This window comes from Podarcis tiliguerta (genome assembly GCF_965153285.1).
Source record: "Podarcis tiliguerta genome assembly, chromosome: Z".
In the NCBI taxonomy this organism is placed as follows: Eukaryota; Metazoa; Chordata; class Lepidosauria; order Squamata; family Lacertidae; genus Podarcis; species Podarcis tiliguerta.
In genome coordinates, this window is record NC_139553.1 from 47,577,837 (window position 1) to 47,597,427 (window position 19,591).

The following is a 19,591-nucleotide window of genomic DNA, read 5'->3' on the forward strand; positions in this document are numbered from 1 at the left end:
TTTGCCGCTTCTGGGCATGATGTCATTTTGACCGTTTGCACATGCGCGCACGTACTCCGTTACTTCCAGGTCGCTGCGGAGCGCAACCCGAAAATACTTAACTTGAAGCACATTTACCCTGAGGTATGACTGTACAAATGCAAACAGGACCAGCCCCAAAAGTAAGGCGGAGGCTGCAAAGAACCACATCCAAAGCCATGGATTTTTCTTGTTTTTACACTTCCAGATTGCACACATCATTTCTATTCAATACTCAAAGGATCACAGCAATCTTAGCTGTTGCAACCCAGTGTCACCATCCTGGACCAGTCAAAGTCATTTGACTCTTCAGATCAGCCCTCACCATAATATCATGTGATTACATCTAACCATTCTTCAGCGTCTTTCTCTGTTAAGACTTTAACTAATTTTCCTGTTGGTTAAAAGTCTTCCAATGTCGCCTTTCATCCGTCTGCAAAACAATTCAAGATTAATCACAAGATTAATTCTTTTTTTGTGCACCTTAGATTCTAACAGCTTATTCTTTTCAGTGTTCTGTAACGGACATTAGCTACTTACAGTACCTAAAATCAGCTAGTTCTGTACTGTAAGAGGCAGGTACAGGCTCTTTCAGTTTAGCTAGGCCATAGACTCAAAAGAAAACATAATAACTAAAATACAGTTTTATGAAAATATTATTTTTTCCAACAACATCCCAAACTCACTCTTGGTGGAGAAGGGTCTGTTAATGTCCATGGAGTCTGCAGGACACAGAGTTGCAAACCACACTTTGCCAACCTAGCGCCCTCCAGGGGTTGATGTGCATGGTGGTCCATAACCTCTGGAGGGCACCAAGTTGCTGGAGGCTGCCATACATGGCGCACTTTTTCCCTAGTCCAGGCTCCACCAACCAGATGTTTTTGACAACTCACATCAGCCCCAAGCAAAATATCTGGGGGTGCCATGCCAGGTTGTTGAAAGCTATGCAGATCTGCCCATCCTCATCTCTTTTAGGGAAAGGCCATCCTATTTACTCTGGCTTTTATAGTATTCAGAATCCCTTGAATAGTATAGCTGAGGGGCCACCATAATCTCTCGAGTGGTGCAAGACTCCAGGGGCTCCAGGTGCTTACCCAGGGCTCATATTTCCTTCGAGAATGAGGCTCAGTGGCAACTGTGGTGTCTTCAGGGCTGGATTTAGGTTTGATGAGGCCCAAAGTTACTGGAGGTAATGGGGCCCTTTATATGTCCAGCTGTCCTTTGTCAACAACAACTTGTTCCTGGTTTTTGTGTTGATTATATGCTATATGGTAATTGATGGACCTAATAGGTATCTCAAGCCATTTGCACATAACAAAATATGTAGGTTTTATTTATTTATTTTCTTATATTTTGGAAATGTACATCCAGGGTTTTTTCCTTTATTTTTTGGGGGGGCCCAAAGAGAGTGGGGCCCTAAGCTATAGTTTGCTTAGCTTATACGTGAATTCGGCACTGGGTGTCTTCATGATATATGGGTTATTTGAACATATATACCACTGGAGCCTATGAGACCACAATGTTGAGACCACAATGTCCATATAAAACATACCCTAATAATAATAAAAGCAACACTCAGGGTCTCTACTTAATAAACAAAACCTCAACCTCTCCCTAGTCCAAAAATCATTCACATCAGACCAGCTTTTCTTCCCCTTTAATCCCCTACCCTACCCAGAACTCTGGACAGCTGTTGGTGTCATTGGTGGATGGGTACAGTGTCCTCCAGGGATGGCTCCTTGCTCCTGACACAATGGAGTGTCTGCAGTGCCATACAGAATCCTAGGGTGGGACTGTGGCTAGCTGGAAAGCGAAATGGCAGCATAGCTCTTTGTCTCCAATCTATGCAGACTGGATCCCAGCAGTGTTGCGTTCTTTTTGACATCTGGGACACATGCATGTGTGTGCGTGTGTGCTGGGCAGGGCCACAGAAGCCACTGCGCCAGGCCAGCCATCACCACCAACACTGCTGAGCACACGTCCACCAGGTGCAGAGGGTTCATGGAGCCCGTGCACCAGCTCAGCCCTGGCCACCTGAGCCAAGCAGGTCTGTGCCCCTGCCCACACATGTGGAGCCCGGTAGACCAATGCAGCTCTTGGTGGGCAAATCCCCCCTGATGCTGGCCAGGCAGCCATTCAGTGAGGGGACTGGGGACGCAGCAGCAGGCAGGGTGGGATGGGACACTGTGCAGGGGCGCCTGGCTCACACCCCCATTCTACACCCGTGATGGATCCTATTGACATCTAATCAAAAAGTTTTACACAGCCTCAGCAAGGTTAGATCTTCAGGAAGAAGTAGAGGGAGCTCTGCCTGAGTCTTCAGAGGCCTCAGATGCTGACATGGCCAAAGGCAATATGAAGGACCAAGAAGGCAGGGAAGTTCTGCTACAATGGAGGAGGACAGAGACTCAGATGTGCACAATAATAAAAAAGGCAGGCACTGGCCTTGGACGGGAGAGCAGCCCCAGCTCTGCTTGAGCAGAAATTTGATATGCTATCTCACTAAATGTCAGATATTATTAAAGCAGCAAATAATGCACACAATCTTGATCTAACCAATCTGTCGGTAAACAGCCTTGAAACTGTTGTTTAGCTTGTTTTCTGCTCTGCTCCTGTAACCCTGGGAGTGATGGGGGGGGGGGCAGCCTGAAATGCACCCGGAAGCCTAGGCAACATTGCTTCTCAAGGGTGCCGCTGATGAAATCTGCTTCCCCTGTTCCTCCTTCCAAGGAGATTTCAGGTTCAGGGTTTGAAACCTGAGTTAGCCCATCCTTGATAAAAGTCATGAAGGAAGGGCAGCCCACCTAGGGACCCTATCTAAATCATTTGGAGCTCATTCTGGAGGAAACACAATGTATGCATTTCACACTTCAAAAGAAATGTACATGTAACCTTGTGACACCCTTCCTGACTCAAAAACAAACAACAACACAAAAAACCAGACAGCTTCCAAAATGAATCATATCCCCTTCCTGGGCTCAGAAGACAAGGCCTGAGAGTTTGTCCCCTTCTGAAGAAGTAAATCTATGAGCTGACTCCAAACTGAAAATTCCATGCAAAATTTGATGAAATCTGTGCAACAGTGATGAAATAGATGCCTCTTCTTGTTGTGTATGAAGATCCACTATGCTCTTGTGCAACCATCTTGCACTCATTGTCAACTGATCTGACAGGTTTCATTGGCCATGGCAGGCACCATTCATCTTCTAGGTTGGTCTATTTTGGAAATGCACCATTCATTTATTTTTATTTTTCCCCTGAAGCAACACTGATCTGTCTGCTTGGTCTACTTCCATGCTCCCTTGACTGTTGAAACCCAGTGCCAAATTCTCCGTACTAATGTGATACCTGCTTGGGAGACCAGCCAGGGCCCAGCTGAAGACTTTTCAGCATTTTAGTTCCTGACTCCTCTTTCTGCATGCCATCCCTTTTTATGTTAAGGGCAGCATAGGAGCCAACTCCTAGGTGCTGAGGGATCTTTCCCCCCCCCTAAAATATTTGAGGAGGCCCCCAGGTTGATGGGCATTGCCATTCAAATGCTGTGCATGCACTGTGTCATGTGATTGATTATGCAGGGTGGGGCTTACCTCCCCCCCCCCCAATATTTTATTCAAGTTGGCACTCCTGAAAGGCAGAGCAAATTGAAACCTGAACCCCATAGAGCTGACGTGGTACCCTTCCACAAGATGTGGGGGTGAGGATTTCATTCCCCTGCTCTGGAACTCTGTCAAGTGAAAATGCCTTGACGTTGATGTTGGACTACAACTCCCATCTTCCTTGATGGCTGCTCATGCTGGCTGAGGCTGATGGAGTTTGTAGTCCAACAACATTTGGAACACACCATGTTGGCTACCCATACAGTCTGATGACGAGTGCTGTTGAACTCCAAAGCTTGCTCCCTATTAATTTTGAATGCAAATGTTGTATTGGCAAGCTGAGATATTTCTATACATACTTTGCATATCTGCGTTCACTGGGTTTGGCGGGGGGAGGGTGGGGAGCGAGAAACCAGCATGTTCTCGCAAACACTTGATGACTATTGCAAAGGAATCCATAATTTTCTTAGATGGAGGAACTCTTCTTCAACATGTATTGCATAAAAACAAATAAGGAAGGTGGCCAAAGGAGCACAAAAGGAAGCAGTCACATTGGCAAATAATCTGGCAGGATAAAGCATCTATTGACTTATAGCCTCAGTTTCTACCACATGCAGGTTGCTGTTGCTGAACAGGTTTGCGTGCTGTGTATTGCAATTCTAGTTAGGCAAGTTTAGATTGATACTTTTTAAAAAATAAAAATAAAAATGGTTGCATCACCAGAAAAACAACTCTGTTAACCACACAAGTCAGAGGATGCACTGAGGACCATAAGAAGGAAATTGGAAGCATTTCATGAAAAAGTGCACTTCTCCAGTTAAGCCACATCTAAGGATGGCTGCCTGTGATGCTGGAGAGCTGCTGCCATTCAGTGTTGGTGATACTGGCCTGGATGTGCCAAGGATCTGACTCAAAAGGGTAAGATGACTTCATTTGCTCATGTTGAACGCCTTGAGATTTCACACATCCACCCACACAGGTAAATGGAGCAAATTCCAGCTGGATATGGAAGTCTTTTATGTTCTATAGAAAAGCCTTTTCAGTGGCAGCCCCATACCTGGTGAGCCACTAGCTTCTGTCTTCCCACAATAAAATTCATATCTCAGCACCTTTCCCAGCCTGGTGCCCCCCAGATGTTTTGGACTACAACTCAGGTTAGCCAAGGCCAAGCTACTTTATGGAACATCTTCCCTCATGAAATATACCTTGCTCCTGCATCGATACCCAAAGACTGTTGGATTCTGGCAGACTTTTTATGTTTTAGCCTTTTTTCAAACACCAACCTTGTCACCTTGCACAATTATTTTATATTGCTTCAAATGTCATTGCAATGTTAAAAGCCATAAGCCACCCGGTGTGCTGGTTTTTTGCACCAGAAGAGCAGGAAACAAAGGTTTCAAAAAAGAAACAGATTGTGCTGATGTGCCACCGCAATATTTTACCAGAATTTATGAGCAGGTCAAAGAGAGCGTATGTGCACCGATTTAACCTCCTTTGAAAATGACTTACATTTTGGGTATTTCCTCGTGAATTGTGACATTAATTGTTTCTTTGAAAGCAAAGATTCGGAGCCGCTCGCCAGGAGAAGGTAGGCTGGCTCCTCACCTTCAGTGAAACCTGGAAGACCTCAGCAGCATGTATAAGGCTCAAGAAATGTTTAGGAAGCCCCATTCTGCCGCCAAAGGCCTCAGAAGTATTTTTTGGCACATTCCCAACCCCAACCCCCCAATTAGATGGGAATGTGTTGGAAACTAGATGGTTGGACTGAGACACCCTAGAGAAACTTCCCCATCAACTACTGAACGGCTGTTTATGTAACAGGACAGGAACAAGAGGAAGGTTCAACATTCCCAGGAATGTGAGTCAATCAAAAACTGAAACTGCCTGGGGAAATTAAAAGAATGATTCATGGAAGAATCCTTGCACTGCCCAGATCCAGGAATTTTGGATGAAGGAGGTGGACGACAGTGGCCTTGAGTATCTCATAAGTAACAGCAAGTCCTGTTGCCTCTCATCTGAAGAGCAGAGCGGTTGCGGTTTTCCTCCCCATCTCGGCACTGGGCTGAGCAAAGAGATTTCAAGCACTCTGCCCATCCCAGCGCTGTGATGGGGAGGAAATTGCCCCCCCCCCGGCCCTTGTCCTTTGCTGAGGATTTGACAGGAGAGGGGTTGCCAGCTGGTCACTGTGGTGCTCTGATGTGTGCATGTGAGGTGGGAGTTGGCAGTGGCCACAGCCATCACTGACACACTAGCCCCAGATGGGAGGCAGGGGGGCCCTTTGGCTGCGGGGAAAAGGGTTGGTCACTGCTGCCATCTCTAATCCCAGGGAACCCAGACATGTTCTGCACCGTAATGCAAAGCGGTCTGTGCATCCTCCTCTGCTGCGCCATCTCCATTGTGGGTTTCTATCACAGCGTCAGAAACCCAAGACAGGGGCAGCCTGTTCCTCTGTATCATTGCCAAGTCCAACGATGCTCAACTCGGCTGATGTCAAGGATGATAAGGATGGGGAGAAATCAGTCTCACTTGCATTCCAAAGCAAATCTGCCTGATTTGCACATGATCCAAAACACAGCTTTCCATCCAGATTCTCCAAATTCTGCAGTGTACTTCTCTAGCCAAGTAATGTGTATAAAAACACATTCAGACATTCAATGTACTATTGGTTAAAATAACGTGGTAAGATGCTAAAGACACATCTGTAGGCCCCTTTGATGTCTATTTCAGGACTCGCCTTATTTCTGTGGCTGTAAGTTGTTTTAAACTGTCCTTAGCCATTGTGTTGTAATGGTTGTAACTGCCACAAGAACATAAGAATAGTCTGCTGGATCAAGCAAGTGGCCCAACATCCTGTTCCATACCCTCCAACACTTCTCCAATAGGGATGTCCCATTCCACAGTCAAATCAGAAACTGGGACGGCTTCTCTAAATCAGGGACATCCCTGGAAAATAGGGACACTTGGAGAGTCTGCTGTTCTCACAGTGGCCAACCAGATGCCCCAGTGGAAAACCCAGAGGCAGGGTTCGAGTACAAGAGCACTTTCCCCTCCCTAGGAGGGCAACCAGAAGCACTTTTGCCTCTGACTGTGGCGGTAGAGAACAGCCCTCCTGGCGAGTAGCCATGGGTAGCCTTCTTCTCCTTGAGTTTGCCCAATCCTCTTTTAAAGCCACCCTAGTTGATTGCCTTCTGGTGGAGCAAGTTCCACACTTAGACTATGTGCTGCTTGGGAAAAATACTGTCTTTTATCTTTCCTAAATCTTCCAGGATTCAGCTTCATTCGATGTCCACGAGTTCCAGTGTTATGAGAGAGGGAGAAAAACTTTTCTCTACCCATTTTCTCCATGCATTTGACTGCATGCCAAGCATAATTTCACAAACTTCAGTCATGCTGCTCCTTACTCACCTTTTCTCTAAACTAAGAAGTCTCAAATGCTACAACATTTCTTCAGAGGGGAGTCACCCCCACCCCCTTCATTATTTTTCAGTTGCCCTTATCTGAACCTTTTCCAACTCCAGAATAGCCTTTTTGAGGTGAGTCGGCCAGAACTGTCCATATGACTCCAAATGTGGTTGCACCATAGATTTCTATAATGGCATTCATGATATCTGCCGTTTTATTTTCAGTTCTTTTCCTAATGATCCCTAGCATAGAATTTGCCTTTTCTACAGCCACTGAATACTGGCTCAACATCTTCATCAAGCTATCTCATATGAAGGTCTGTCATTTCCAGTTCAGATCCCATTAGCACATATGTGTATCACTTCACACTTGTTTCCACTGAATTGCATTTGCTATTTTACTGCCCATTCCACCTGTTTGGAGAAGTCGTTTTGGAGCTCTTTGCAATCTCTTTTTGTTTTAACAACCCTGAACAATTTAGTGTCATCGGCAAATTTGGCCACCGCACTGTTTGTTCCTAACTCTAGATCATTTATGAACAAGTTAAAAAGCATAGGCTCCCGTACCAATCCTTATGGGACTCCACTTTCTACTTCTTCCAGTCAGAGAACTGCCCCTGATACCTTGTGGTAAAGGGAGGGGGGAGGGCTAATAATAATAATAAGCACTGCTCTGCAAAGATGTCCATATTAGGCAAGATTGTATGCAAACATTTGTATATTGGGGGAAAATCACACTAAAATCAGATGAATTTCCACGAGGACTTCAAAAAATCCACAAACTAAATTTAAGGTTGGAAAAATGAGCACAGGCAGCTTCCAATTTTCACAGGGGTTACATTCCAAGGTACCGTGCATTTAAGTGAAATACCACTGGTATTTGAAATACCACTGGAAAAGTCCACCCTCACTCTGCCCCTTTCTGTGAAGTTTACAGCAGGTCACTTCCAGGTTCCGCACTATGCACGTGTACGCAGTTGCACACATACTGAATGCGTGTGAATGGGGGGTGTGTGCCTGTAACTGATATAGCACAATTTTAGCATTTTTGCCAACGCAATGGTGCACATTGCACCATTAGAGTTAGAGTTAGAACAGGGATGGTTAGCTCTCTCTGTGTTGCTGGACCACAACTCCCATCAGCCCAGCCAGCAGGACCAATGTCCAGGGCGGCTGGGAGTTGTAGCCTAGCAACATTTGGAGAGCTACAAATTCCCCATTCCTGAAGGGTTTAAAAAACAAAACAACAACAAAACCCCTGCTTGATCTTGCTGTGCTGCATCACGGTCCTGGTAGTTGCTCAACCACCAAGTCTTTCCCACCCACACATATTCATAGATTTCATTAAATCTGAGAAGCCAAATACCGTATTTTTTGCACCATAACACTCACTTTTTTCCTCCTAGAAAGTAAGGGGAAATGTCTGTGCGTGTTATGGAGGGAATGCCTACGGGTGGCATGCCTACGGATTTTCCTCCTCTAAAAACTATGTGCGTGTTATGGTCGGATGCGTGTTATAGAGCGAAAAATACGGTAAATTACACAGAAATATGCAATATGAGTACAGTGGGACCTCGGGTTAATAACTTAATTCGTTCTGGAGGTCCGTTCTTAACCTGAAATTGTTCTTAACCTGAGGTACCACTTTAGCTAATGGGGCCTCCTGCTGCTGCCGCCACGCGATTTCTGTTCTCATCCTGAAGCAGAGTTCTTAACCCGAGGTACTATTTCTGAGTTAGCGGAGTCTGTAACCTGAAGCGCCTGTAACCTTAAGCATCTGTAACCCGAGGTACCACTGTAGTAAAAAAAATCCCAGGTTGACAAAATTGATGGTGATACAGAACTGGGGTTATCTTTGGTCAGAGTCTGAATACACATGTGCCTTTGTTCTGCTTAAGGTAACTCCTGAAACTATGTCTGGACGAGAATTGGAATGCCAGGCACACCCATTTGGCCTGGAAGCAACTTGGAGCTCTCTGTGTTGAACTAACTTTGCTTTGACAGTCAGCTCTGCAATTCCATCACCTGGGCAGCACCTCTTGACACATACTGTTTGACCTGGGTGTTCTCCTTCTGCCAACCTGCTTGTGTAAGGGCTGCCTCTCGCATATGTCAGACGGGGTGCCCAGCCTGGTCTTGTAAGACGGTCACTCATCTCCACCACAATGGCATCTAAGTCCCTGGCATGCACTCATTGCTCCTGCCAGCACTTTTCAGGGAAGACTTCCTGTTAAGGGTCACCTCGCTTCCATGAGTGGCATGTGGGCAGACTTGCCCTACAAGTTGATTTACTCTGTGGATCTTGCATTTTCCACCTGCAAGTTGAGGGATGAGAACCTGTCTGAAAGTGTTTGGGTGAAAACAGAAACAAGTTGGCTGGCATACCTGTCTCTTGTCCTAGGCAAGAGGGCAGAAGGTTCCAGTGCAGTGAAGAAAAGAAAGTGGTATTTTGAAACCCCTGATACAAAGGTCTCCTAAGCATAAGAACACAAAGATGGCCTGCTGGATTAGGCCAAAGGGCGCCAATCTAGTCCACCTTTCAGTTCTCACAGTGGCCAACCAGGGGCCTGTGGGAAGCCTGGAAACAGGAACAGAGAACCAGACCACTCTCCCCACTTGTGGTTTCCAGAAACTGGTATCCAGAGGCTGACTGTGGAAGTGCAGCACGGCCATCACTGCTAGAAGCTACTGGCAGTCCCCAATAGCCTTCTCCTCCATGAATTTGTCCAGCCCCCTTTTAAAACCATCCAAGTTGGTGGCCATAACTAACTCTTCCTGTGGGTGTGAGTTCCACAGTTTAACTAATATATTGGGGAAAATGTTACAAAGTGAGGAAAGATAACTTACAGATCTATAAACAGCAGCTGCCACTTATTCTTAGAAGAATTAATTATGAATATTCCTTTTCTCATTCATGTTTGGTTATTAGAAGGGTGGGGACTCCCCCCTCCTAAATGTCACAACTCCATGGCACAGAAACAACAAGCTTTCCCCTTCGCTTTCAGCATCACTTGCAGCTTGGAACTGGCCTCCCACAGTTAATCGACTAAACGTTTTGTTACTTAATTGGCTGGTTAATCTGCCAATCACATGGATTTAAGGCTGTAATCCCAACACAACCATTCCTGGGGATAACATCCGCTGAGCACCTTGGGGCTTGCTTCTGAATAAACACGTATTTATTTGTTATCTCTTTGCTAACATTTATATCCCACCTTTTTCTCCAAGGAGCTAAAGCAACTGGCCCAAGGTCACACCCAGTGAGTGGGGATTTGAATCCTGGTCTCCCATGTCTCAACCCAGTACTCTAACCGCCAGAGTTTCCAATAACAACTGAGGACATTTGCTGCTGTTGTTCTAACAGTCTTTCCCAGCTGGATAAATGGGTCTTCACTGTGAGTTGTATACTTTGTATGGTTTTGTTTATGTTTTAAATCTGCTGTTTTTTATATTTCTAGCTAGGTTGTTTTTTGCAGGTTCTAGTGTACATTGCCTGAGACAACTGTGTAGAAAGTGAATAATAACAGCAGCTTGATTCCTCCTCACCCCCATAACTCCAAATCCTGCTTGAACTAGCTTTCGGACTCCTTCTTGTAAGGCCAAGCCCACCCCTCTCCACCCAGAGAAAATGCCAGAAATCTGTTTCACAGCAGTCACCATAGCCTTGCAGTTGCCAGCCTCGTTACACACACTGGTTATATTTTTTTAAAGAAGGAAATAACGTAAATATCCCCCGGACACCCAGGTTTCCCCCACCCCACCCCCTATGAGGATTAAATTGCAGTGTTGACACTTTGCTTTCTGGGCACCTTGTGCTTGCACCTTTAAAAAGAAAGGAACAAAACACCACAGTAGCATGACATCATTAACATTGCAAAATATACTTTCATCCTGCTAAGCAGGGATGAACGTGACTGCACAGTGCGGTTGGCATCAGGGTGTGTTGCCAAGTAAATACAGATTATCTCAGAGGAGCCTTCCATAATCATTAAGGCAAGATGCCAATAGAGTGTTTGTTGTTTTTTTAAGAAAATAATCATAACAAAAACCTTCCACCAAGCCTGGGGTTGTTATAAGCCTAAGGGCTGTTTGTTATCCACCTGAGGAGTAGAGTTTCAATATCATTGTTCTGTGGCAGCTCCTTAGCAGTAGAAATTCCTCCCCATGCCTCTGTGGAGGAAGTCAAACTGCTGTGTTAGCAGCACTGAAGTGACCCCTCAGGGGCACAAGCTTGGGCAGTGTGTCTGGAGGTTCTGGGCTGCCCAGACGGCAAGCCCCCTCCCTCTCAGCCTCACTGATATGGTGATTCACTGACTACAGCTCCCATGAGCCCCAACCAAGGCTGCATCATTCAAAAAATGTGGTGGAGATCACCTAAAAAAAAGGGGGGGGTTATATACATATACGGCTAATACAGCATCTAGATTAGCCCCAAACCAGGTGTGGCATGGTGCCTTGAGTGCCCCCCCAAAAGCATTCAAAGCCCAAAATTGTCATGAATCAAGGTGCTTTCTGCAGAAGGTTTTCCTTTTCTTGTGCTTTTGAAAGGAGGCAATTTAGTAAGAAATTTTGGAGAGTCCTGCTGGATCAGACCTAAGGTTGTAACAACCACAACAGAATAACGATCCCCTCCTTCAAGCCCTCTTTAAACCACTTTTGTGTATCTACAAATTCCACTAGCTAATTGTGCCCCCTTTCGCTTTGCTCTCTGCCTCTTGCAGGCTGGTTTCATTGGGTGGCCCCTGAGTTCTAGTGGCATAAGAGGCAAGTGGTGAAAAATGATCCCTGCCTGCTTTCTCTGCACCACGCATGGTTTTTATAACCCACCCACCCTTCTCCAAAGCTCCAAATGCCTTTGCTTTTCCCTTGGGGAGATATTCAAGCCAATAACAGGGAGTAGCAAATGGAATACATTGGTTCCTTCTGAATAGCCAAAGGAATGCCAGGCCCCAACTGCTACATGCTTCCCACCATCAGGGTGGTGATTGGCCCAGTGTCCTTGGTGATTCTTAGGGACCGTCTTCAAATGGCCAGAACAAAAAGAATCTCAACCCTTTCTAATGTATTTCCATGGCCCTTCCAAATGGCCATGGAAATACATTAGAAAGGGTTGAGATTCTGGATAGCCAGATGAACATAGATAAATGTTCCTGAATGGTGAGTGGAATGCATTGAATGAGGGTGTGTTGAGTGGCCTCTAGCAGCCATTCAGGGGACAGATGGTGGGGTAATTATTAGCATTTATTCATTAATCTTCTATGCAATTGTCTCAAGGCAATGTACAATAAAAGCTATTAAAAACACAGCAAATCCCCAACCGAATACACGCAGAACAGAACTAAAACCATACAAAATACTATTCCAATTGTACCTGGGAAGTGCAGGTAGCAGGTTAAATCTCAACAGGAATGCTGTTCCACACTCAACATCCTGTTCTGAGTTTGTTTTGAAGGAAGAACCCTTTCTCCTGGTCACTCAGCAGAGCAAGCATTTTGCAGACATTTATTCTATGTTCTGCAGTGCACTGCGCAGTAGGCCATCCTATCCCAGGCACTCTCATCGTCCCCTTTGGAAACAGACATGCCCATCTGGCTTTGTGGCGTATAGAAACCTTGTAGGACATGGGCGCAGAATCCCAAACCGTGCCAATGTATTCAAAACTGGCCATTTGAAGGGGGTTAACTGCTTGGCCATTTGGGGATATTCCCTAGAGAAAACTAATAAGCAACCCTTCACCCTGGTTAATGCATTCATAAATGGAAGAGATTCCAAAGGCCATTGAGAAGGAAACAACCTTTTCAATGGCCCTGGTGTTTTTTGCTATTTTCTGCCCCACATTATCATTTTTCGAGGTATACTGGCCAGAGTTAGGCACAAATGTAGCTGAACCAGAAAGCATAAAAACACAAGAAGGGCCTGACAGTTGGATCTGGCCAGTAACCCGTCAAGTCTAGCATCCCCTTCTCATAGCGGCCAACCAGATACTCCAATGGGAAGCCTGGAAGCAAGATATGAGCACATCAGCACCCGTACACCTGCAACTTCCAGGTAGTGAGAGGAGGCTCTGTCTGCTTTGGTTCTCTCTGTTTTCTCATTTTTCTAACCTTAAATTCAGTTTTCCATGTTGCTGCAGCAATCTGTGATTTTTCCTTTTTTTTCCTTCCAAAAAAAAAACCCCTCATGAAAATTCTTCAGCATTTTAGTGCAAATTTCTCCTAAGAAACACACCTTTGTATGCAGTTTTGACTCATTCACACATGCATGCAGACAATTTCGCTTTAATATATTACATTTTTTGTATGCTATTTTCACTAATATATTTGTTTTTATGCACAACTTCCCCAAATATTTTGATTCTTGTAGTTGTTTGGTAGGTAGGAAAACCATGGTGCAAAATTTGGAGAGCTGCAAATTCTGAAGGATGTCTTAAAATCTGAACTGGATTTATCCTCACCTCACATCTTTGACCTCAGCTACTGATATTTGGAGGCATGCTTCCTTCTACAGTGGAAGAACATAGGTATCAGGGGCACCAACTATAGGGAGCCCTGGGGGCCTCACAAAGCATCTTGCAAAACCTTGGAGATGCTATCAAAGGCCTTGCGAGACCTTGGAACCTGACTTCCGGTGGCATTGGAAGTCAGGTTCTGAGGTCACTGGGTGTGTGACATCATGACATCACATCACGATGTCACATCATGATGTCATGTCACATATGCTGGGCACCTATAAACCGAGACCCAAGTTTGCGTCCCTGATAGCTATTGAGGCAATCAAAATATTTCTTCTTGACTTCTAAATGGGGACATTTGTGCACTGTGTGTTGAAACTGTCAGTACTGCAATGTCTATCTATGGTGCTGCCACATTTGGAATAAAGTACATATTTCTGGTCACCACAGTCTGAAAAGGATACTGTAAGTGCAGGAAAGAAGTATTTTGGTCTGATCTGTATAGGGAATCTCTTAATGTATGATGTTTTAATATCTGTTAGAAGCCTCCCAGAGCAGCTGGGGCAACCAAGTGAGATGTGTGGGATATAAATAATAAAATGATGACTGTGATGATGATGAACACCAACTTGCTTAACGTTTGCTGATCTAGCAATGCTCTTATTAAGTCCTTAAATCTGGAGACATAGGCCATTTCCAGATCTCAGCAATACTAATAATATCCGGACCTATCCTTTGTGACATTTTGGTGGCCTAATAAAGATAGTGCCCCAAAATGGATTCTAGATTCTAACTTTTTATGCGACTTTAGAATTTTATTTTTTTAAAGTAAGCAATTCGGATGCAAAATTCTAAACTGGAAAAAGGATTTTATAACATTGGGCGGGGGGGGGGGTTCCCAAACAAGGTTACATACAAAACAGGACAGTCCCTTCACAGGGTAATAATCTAAGCAAACACAACACAACACAAGGGAAAGTGGACCAGGAGGTAAGAGGAATAAAGCAATCTCAGGCACCTAAAATTAGCCTGTACCTGCTTGACATAACTACTGCCTTGTTCCTCTTCACTCCTGTTTCCCACCTGTTCCAAGACACCTGTGTTGTTCCTAAGGGTGGCTATGGATCAAGGTAATTTTCTTCTTTTGAATTCCCACAGATGGGGAGTCGGTCACTGTACGTTAGGAACACAGGAAGCTGTCCATCAGTAGTATCGTACACTGACTGGCAGCAGCTCTCCAGGGTTTCAGGCAGGGATCTCTCCCAGCCCTACAGGGAGATGCCATTGGAGACTGAACCTGGCATATTCTTCTGCATGCAAAGCAAGTGCTCTGCTGCTGACCTATGACCCCTCCCTTTTTCCTTCTTGTTTCTCAGCAGCCCTTTGTGCACCCTGAAACCTCACCACACGCAGGTGCACCTCATTCTAATGTCAGCTATCTCCTCCCACATTCCATCGTAAGTCTCTTCCCTGTTGCAAACTCACAGCTTCATCTCCGCCCCTCACTCCCGCCCACAAAAGATCCCGGTTGCTTTGTTTACCCACTTTTCCTGGTAACTCAAAAGCTTGCACACTCTTTTGTGCCATTCTGGTTGCTCTAATGGTCTTCAGTTTTTGGTTTCTACCTCCTTATGAGTCAACCTACCTTCCTTGGTTTTATTGCTCCAGCTGCTGTTGTGATGGTGACTTTGGTTTTTCCAGATACATTGCAAGACACCTTGGAGAGTTGTTAGTTCAGAGTGAATGAAATTCTGCATTGCACAGCAACTGTGTGGGTGCAGGAAAAGTGATGGGGCAATTCTGGATTTTCCTCTTTGAAGTCACCCTTTCTCTCAGCTGACTGTGAAGCAAAGTTCTGGATCTGCAAAGAATGAAAGAAGAAGTGTGAAGAAATGTTGAACTGGCAGCTATCCTTCACTTGCCTTACCCTTTCTACTTAACCCCCCCCCCCCCCCGGATTTATGTGTTCTTCAAACCATGGCAAAACCTATCACATTCCCAATATTTTTTATTTTATTTTATTTATCTCGTTTCTATATTGCCTTTCCTCCAAGGAGCTCCAGGTGGAATGCATGGTTCTCCCTCTCCGCATTTTATCCTCACAACAACCCTGTGAGGAAGACTAGGATGAGAGGCACCTTTGAACCCTGGTCTCCCAGGTCCTACTCTTAACAACCTTCATTTCATTTTCATTTCATTTCACTTATAATTTGCATACCGCTTTTCTGTATTGCTACACAACAAGGCAGTTTACAGACAGAAGAAACAAGGAAATATACAACAAATATCACACATCCTACAACATCTAATCCAATACAAGTCATACCAAAAATATGACTTTAAATAAACAACATATCAAATAATGTAGTACTGTATTCAATAATCCATTAGAATGTAGTGGTTCGGACAACCCAGTCAGAGAGGTGGGGTACAAATAATTATGATTATTATTATAGTACATAACAAAATCAACACTCAAGTATCAACAAATAACAATTAAATGGAAATTTGCTCTCAACAATTACAATAAACCATTACTTAAAGTATAATCAATAAAAATAGCAGCAGAATTGCAATACATAAAATACCGAAATACATAAAAAGCCATGTAAAAAGAAGCAATAAAATTAAAAGAATCCCTGCCGCTAAACTCCTCCCCTTCCAACTGTTTCTGGTCTTCTTAAAGCCCTTCCATAGGAGAGGCTCTGTTCAGCTGGATTTGGCTGTGGGTGGGGGAGCTAAAACTCTTTTGTCCTCCTGTCCACTACTGGCTCCCTAGACTGCAAACATCTTATCCAAGCAATGCAATCTCATTTTTTGCCTAGCTTAGCTTTGCTTGTCCCTCAGATGCAAATGCTGTCCTGCTTTGCACTGTTCAAGAGTGCAAAGCTATACTGTGGGAGTTGACTCGAAAAGCAAGGAAACACAGACCTTGGGTGCTTCCCTTCAGGAGTGCCAACTTGAATAAAATATTATGGGGGTGCAGGTGGGCTCCGCCGCACATAATCGATCACATGACACAGCACACACAAGACCATTTGAATGGCAATGCCCATCAACTTTGCAGGGGCCTGGCCCCCTCAAATATTTTATCTTGGGGGCCAAAGCCCCCAGGGCCCCTAGGAGTTGGCTCCTATGGTTCCCTTAAAAAAAAAAAAAGATGGAGCTGAAAAGCGTACTTTGCAAAATGTATGAATGTTATTGCTCCAAATAAAATGAAATGTGTGGATAGAGGTTGAGAGGGGAGAAAGTGAGAGAGACTGTGATTCTGAAAAGTTAGCAGAGACATTTCTCTCCCTGCCCCTCTCCCTCCCCCCCCCCCCATTCTCATACATACACAGCAGTCCGTGATAAAGAGCCAGGCAAAAATGAATGGAATGGTGGATAATTGAACTGAAAGGGAGGAATAGATGGAGGAATAGATGCCAAAACAGTCCTAAAGAGGCAGTTGATGATGGATTGAAAAGAAAGCTCAGTGGACAGAAGGTTCTTTAGCCTCTTGCTGCCTACTATTCCTTCCTGGAATCAGGCACAGATTTTATCTTTCTGGCCTTCTAAATGGAGAAGCTCTATGCCCCCTGCTCTTGCCTTTGGCAGGGCTCTGACTCAGTGGCAGAGCACCCACTTTGCAGGTGGAGCCCAGGTTCCATCTGATGGCCTCTGCAGGTTTGGGATGAGAATGTCGCCCGCCTGAAACCATGGAGAGCCACTGCCAGTCAGTGCAGGCAATACTGAGCTGGTTGTAGCCAAAACGATCTCATTCTGTACCAGGCAGTTTTCTATGTTCTTATCAAATCCACCCTTAATACAAAACTATGAGGACTAGTACCTTGTTTTGTTCTTAGAAGAAGAGCTGTAGCTCCGTGGCAGAGCATCTGCCTTGAATGCAGAAGGTCTCAGGTTCAATCCCCAAAGGCATCTCCAGGCAGAGAGAGAGAGAGAGAGAGAGAAAGCCTCTGCCAGTAAGGATACTGGGGTCGATGGACCAACCATCAGATCCAGATGAGTGCACAATCTGTGTACACAAACCGACTGAGCTGCACACGCCTATGGTTCTTCATGTGCGCTGTTCAGCAAGGGTACCATCTATGTACATTAGTGCGCACACTTATCTTATACAGGAGTAGATTATTAGTTGATTGTATGGTGTTACAAGGCAGCACACCTTGGGGGGGGGTGTCAAATTTTGGCAGCCTTCACCCCCACCCCTGCGCAACAGGGCAGTGTCCAACCTACGGGTTCTGTGTCAAAGTACTTTTTCGGCCCACTTGGTTTGAAAAGTTGGGCTGTTCTGGGCTAGAGTCTCTGGGACTAGGACACGGGAAAGACCAGGTCTGAAGCCTGCTCAGTAGTAACGCTCCTGACCCTGGGGGCCAGTCCCTGCCGCTCAGTCTCACCTACCTCACTGGGTTGCTGCTGGGCTTAAGTGAGGAAGGGGAGAAGCACGCAGGCCACCTTGGTCTCCTTGGGGACCAATATGTGGGACATAAATGTAAGAAGTAAATAAATAACCGAGGCAGCTTGGACTCCTGTTCAGCGTCCCGTGTGGACCAGGCTAGTGTCAGGAAGCTCCCGCCGCCGTTGTGAAAAAGCCATTTTAAAATTTTGAAGCGGGTAAGGGAAGCCTTGCTGGAGAGGGGGCAAGCGGGAAGGGCGGCTGGTCCGCAGATGAGCAAAGGGTGGAAGGGGGGGGGGGAGAAGTATGGGACGCCTGAGCGGCAGAGACGAGGGGAAGTGGACTTAGACGTGAATCCATTGAAGGAAAGGGAAGCGACAGAGGAACGTTTGAACGGCTACCTGTCCTCCTGAGACCGGGGTAGGCTCCGATTTGGGGCGGGGGACAAATTGCCTGAATGGAGAAGTGGAGGCGGGTGACGGGTACGCTGCTCCGCGGCCTCCTCCCCATCGTGCTGTGCCCAAACGGGACGGGACATGACCGGGTGGGGGAGGGGAGGGGCCTGCCCTTCTCCCGGTTCCACCTGTAAGGTCCCTCCCGGAGAGGTGGAGGAGGAGGGCAGCTAGGGCGGGCCCGGCCCGCCTCGCCCCATAAAAGCTACCTGGACGGGAGTGCAGGAGGTAGCAGTCTGCGAAAGACTCCGGGCTTCGAACACAGACAGCGATGGGGTGGCTCAGCTTGCCGTCTTTCCTGCGGTGCGGTAACAAGGAGGTGAGTCCGCACAGTGATGGGCAAGATGCAGCCGAACAGGCGTCACCGGCGTCCGGCCGGACGCGCAAGGAGGGACGGGAGGAGGCTGCTCGGAATAACTAGGATGCCCCGCAAACAAACTGTGGTGCCTCGACTGAAAAGTCCGCCTCCCCACTAAATAACATGGGGCAGCAAGCCGGGGGGGGGGGTGGAAGCTCCTAGGGGCTCCTCCATCATATGTGGTAGAGGTTTAGATTGTAAGCTCCTTGCGGCAGGTAACTTCTGCCTGTTCTCCTCCTCCTCTTTGCCTGTAGCCTTTTTCAGAGCGCAAGAGGGAAGTTTCGTGTGCCCCGTTGCCCATGCATCTTTGCACCCCCTGTGCATCAAAGCCCCCTCAGTTCAATGGGTCGCTCATTCAAGTTGCAAGGAGGGGCCGCTTCCTGTAGTATGAAGGATTCTACATTTAGAGCGAGTTAGTGATGGGTAGTTTCATTGGAGCCAACTCCGAGGGGCCAAGGTACCTTTGATTCCGTCCCCCCCCCCCCCATAAAATATTTGAGAGGACTGCCTCCCCCATTGATGGGCATTGCCATTCAAATGGTGTGTGTGCCCCGTGCAATGTTATCGATTATGCAGGGCGGGGCTCCCGCTCCATATTTTATTCAAGTTGGCACCCCTGGTTAGTTTAACTATGGTAGTTTTTTTATCTGCTCCTGATTTGCTTTTGGATCTATAGATACTTTGGGATATATAGACACAGATATATGACGAACAATAGCTTGCAAATCAGAAATGCTCAATTCTTACAGCAAAGGGTTTGGGCTTGTGCCTTCATCACTTGCCCTGCTTTTTGCTACAATAATTTAAAAGTCCTGCTTGGTAAGTCACTGGCATAAATAGATGGTTTTAGTCAGGGGCGGGGCTAGCCAGGTTTTTTGCCTTGTGACTCCTCCAGAGGGGCGCCATTGAGGCACCCTGC

At 46.0% G+C, this 19,591-nt stretch overlaps 1 protein-coding gene across 2 annotated transcripts in view; it reads left to right on the forward strand.

Moving 5' to 3' along the window:
- The window catches only part of SLC6A14 (solute carrier family 6 member 14), a 49,682-nt gene that overhangs the window by 2,554 nt on the left and 27,537 nt on the right, over positions 1–19,591 (forward strand). Inside the window, exon 1 of one of the 2 annotated variants that reach the window (XM_083422617.1) lies at positions 18,405–18,633. The exons of the other annotated variant lie outside the window; for it this stretch is intronic. Within the exon in view, the coding sequence (XP_083278743.1) occupies positions 18,586–18,633 (48 nt within the window). The 5' untranslated portion in view covers positions 18,405–18,585. Of the gene's footprint in view, positions 1–18,404; positions 18,634–19,591 lie in introns of those variants that run through there. 2 annotated transcript variants of the gene reach the window in all.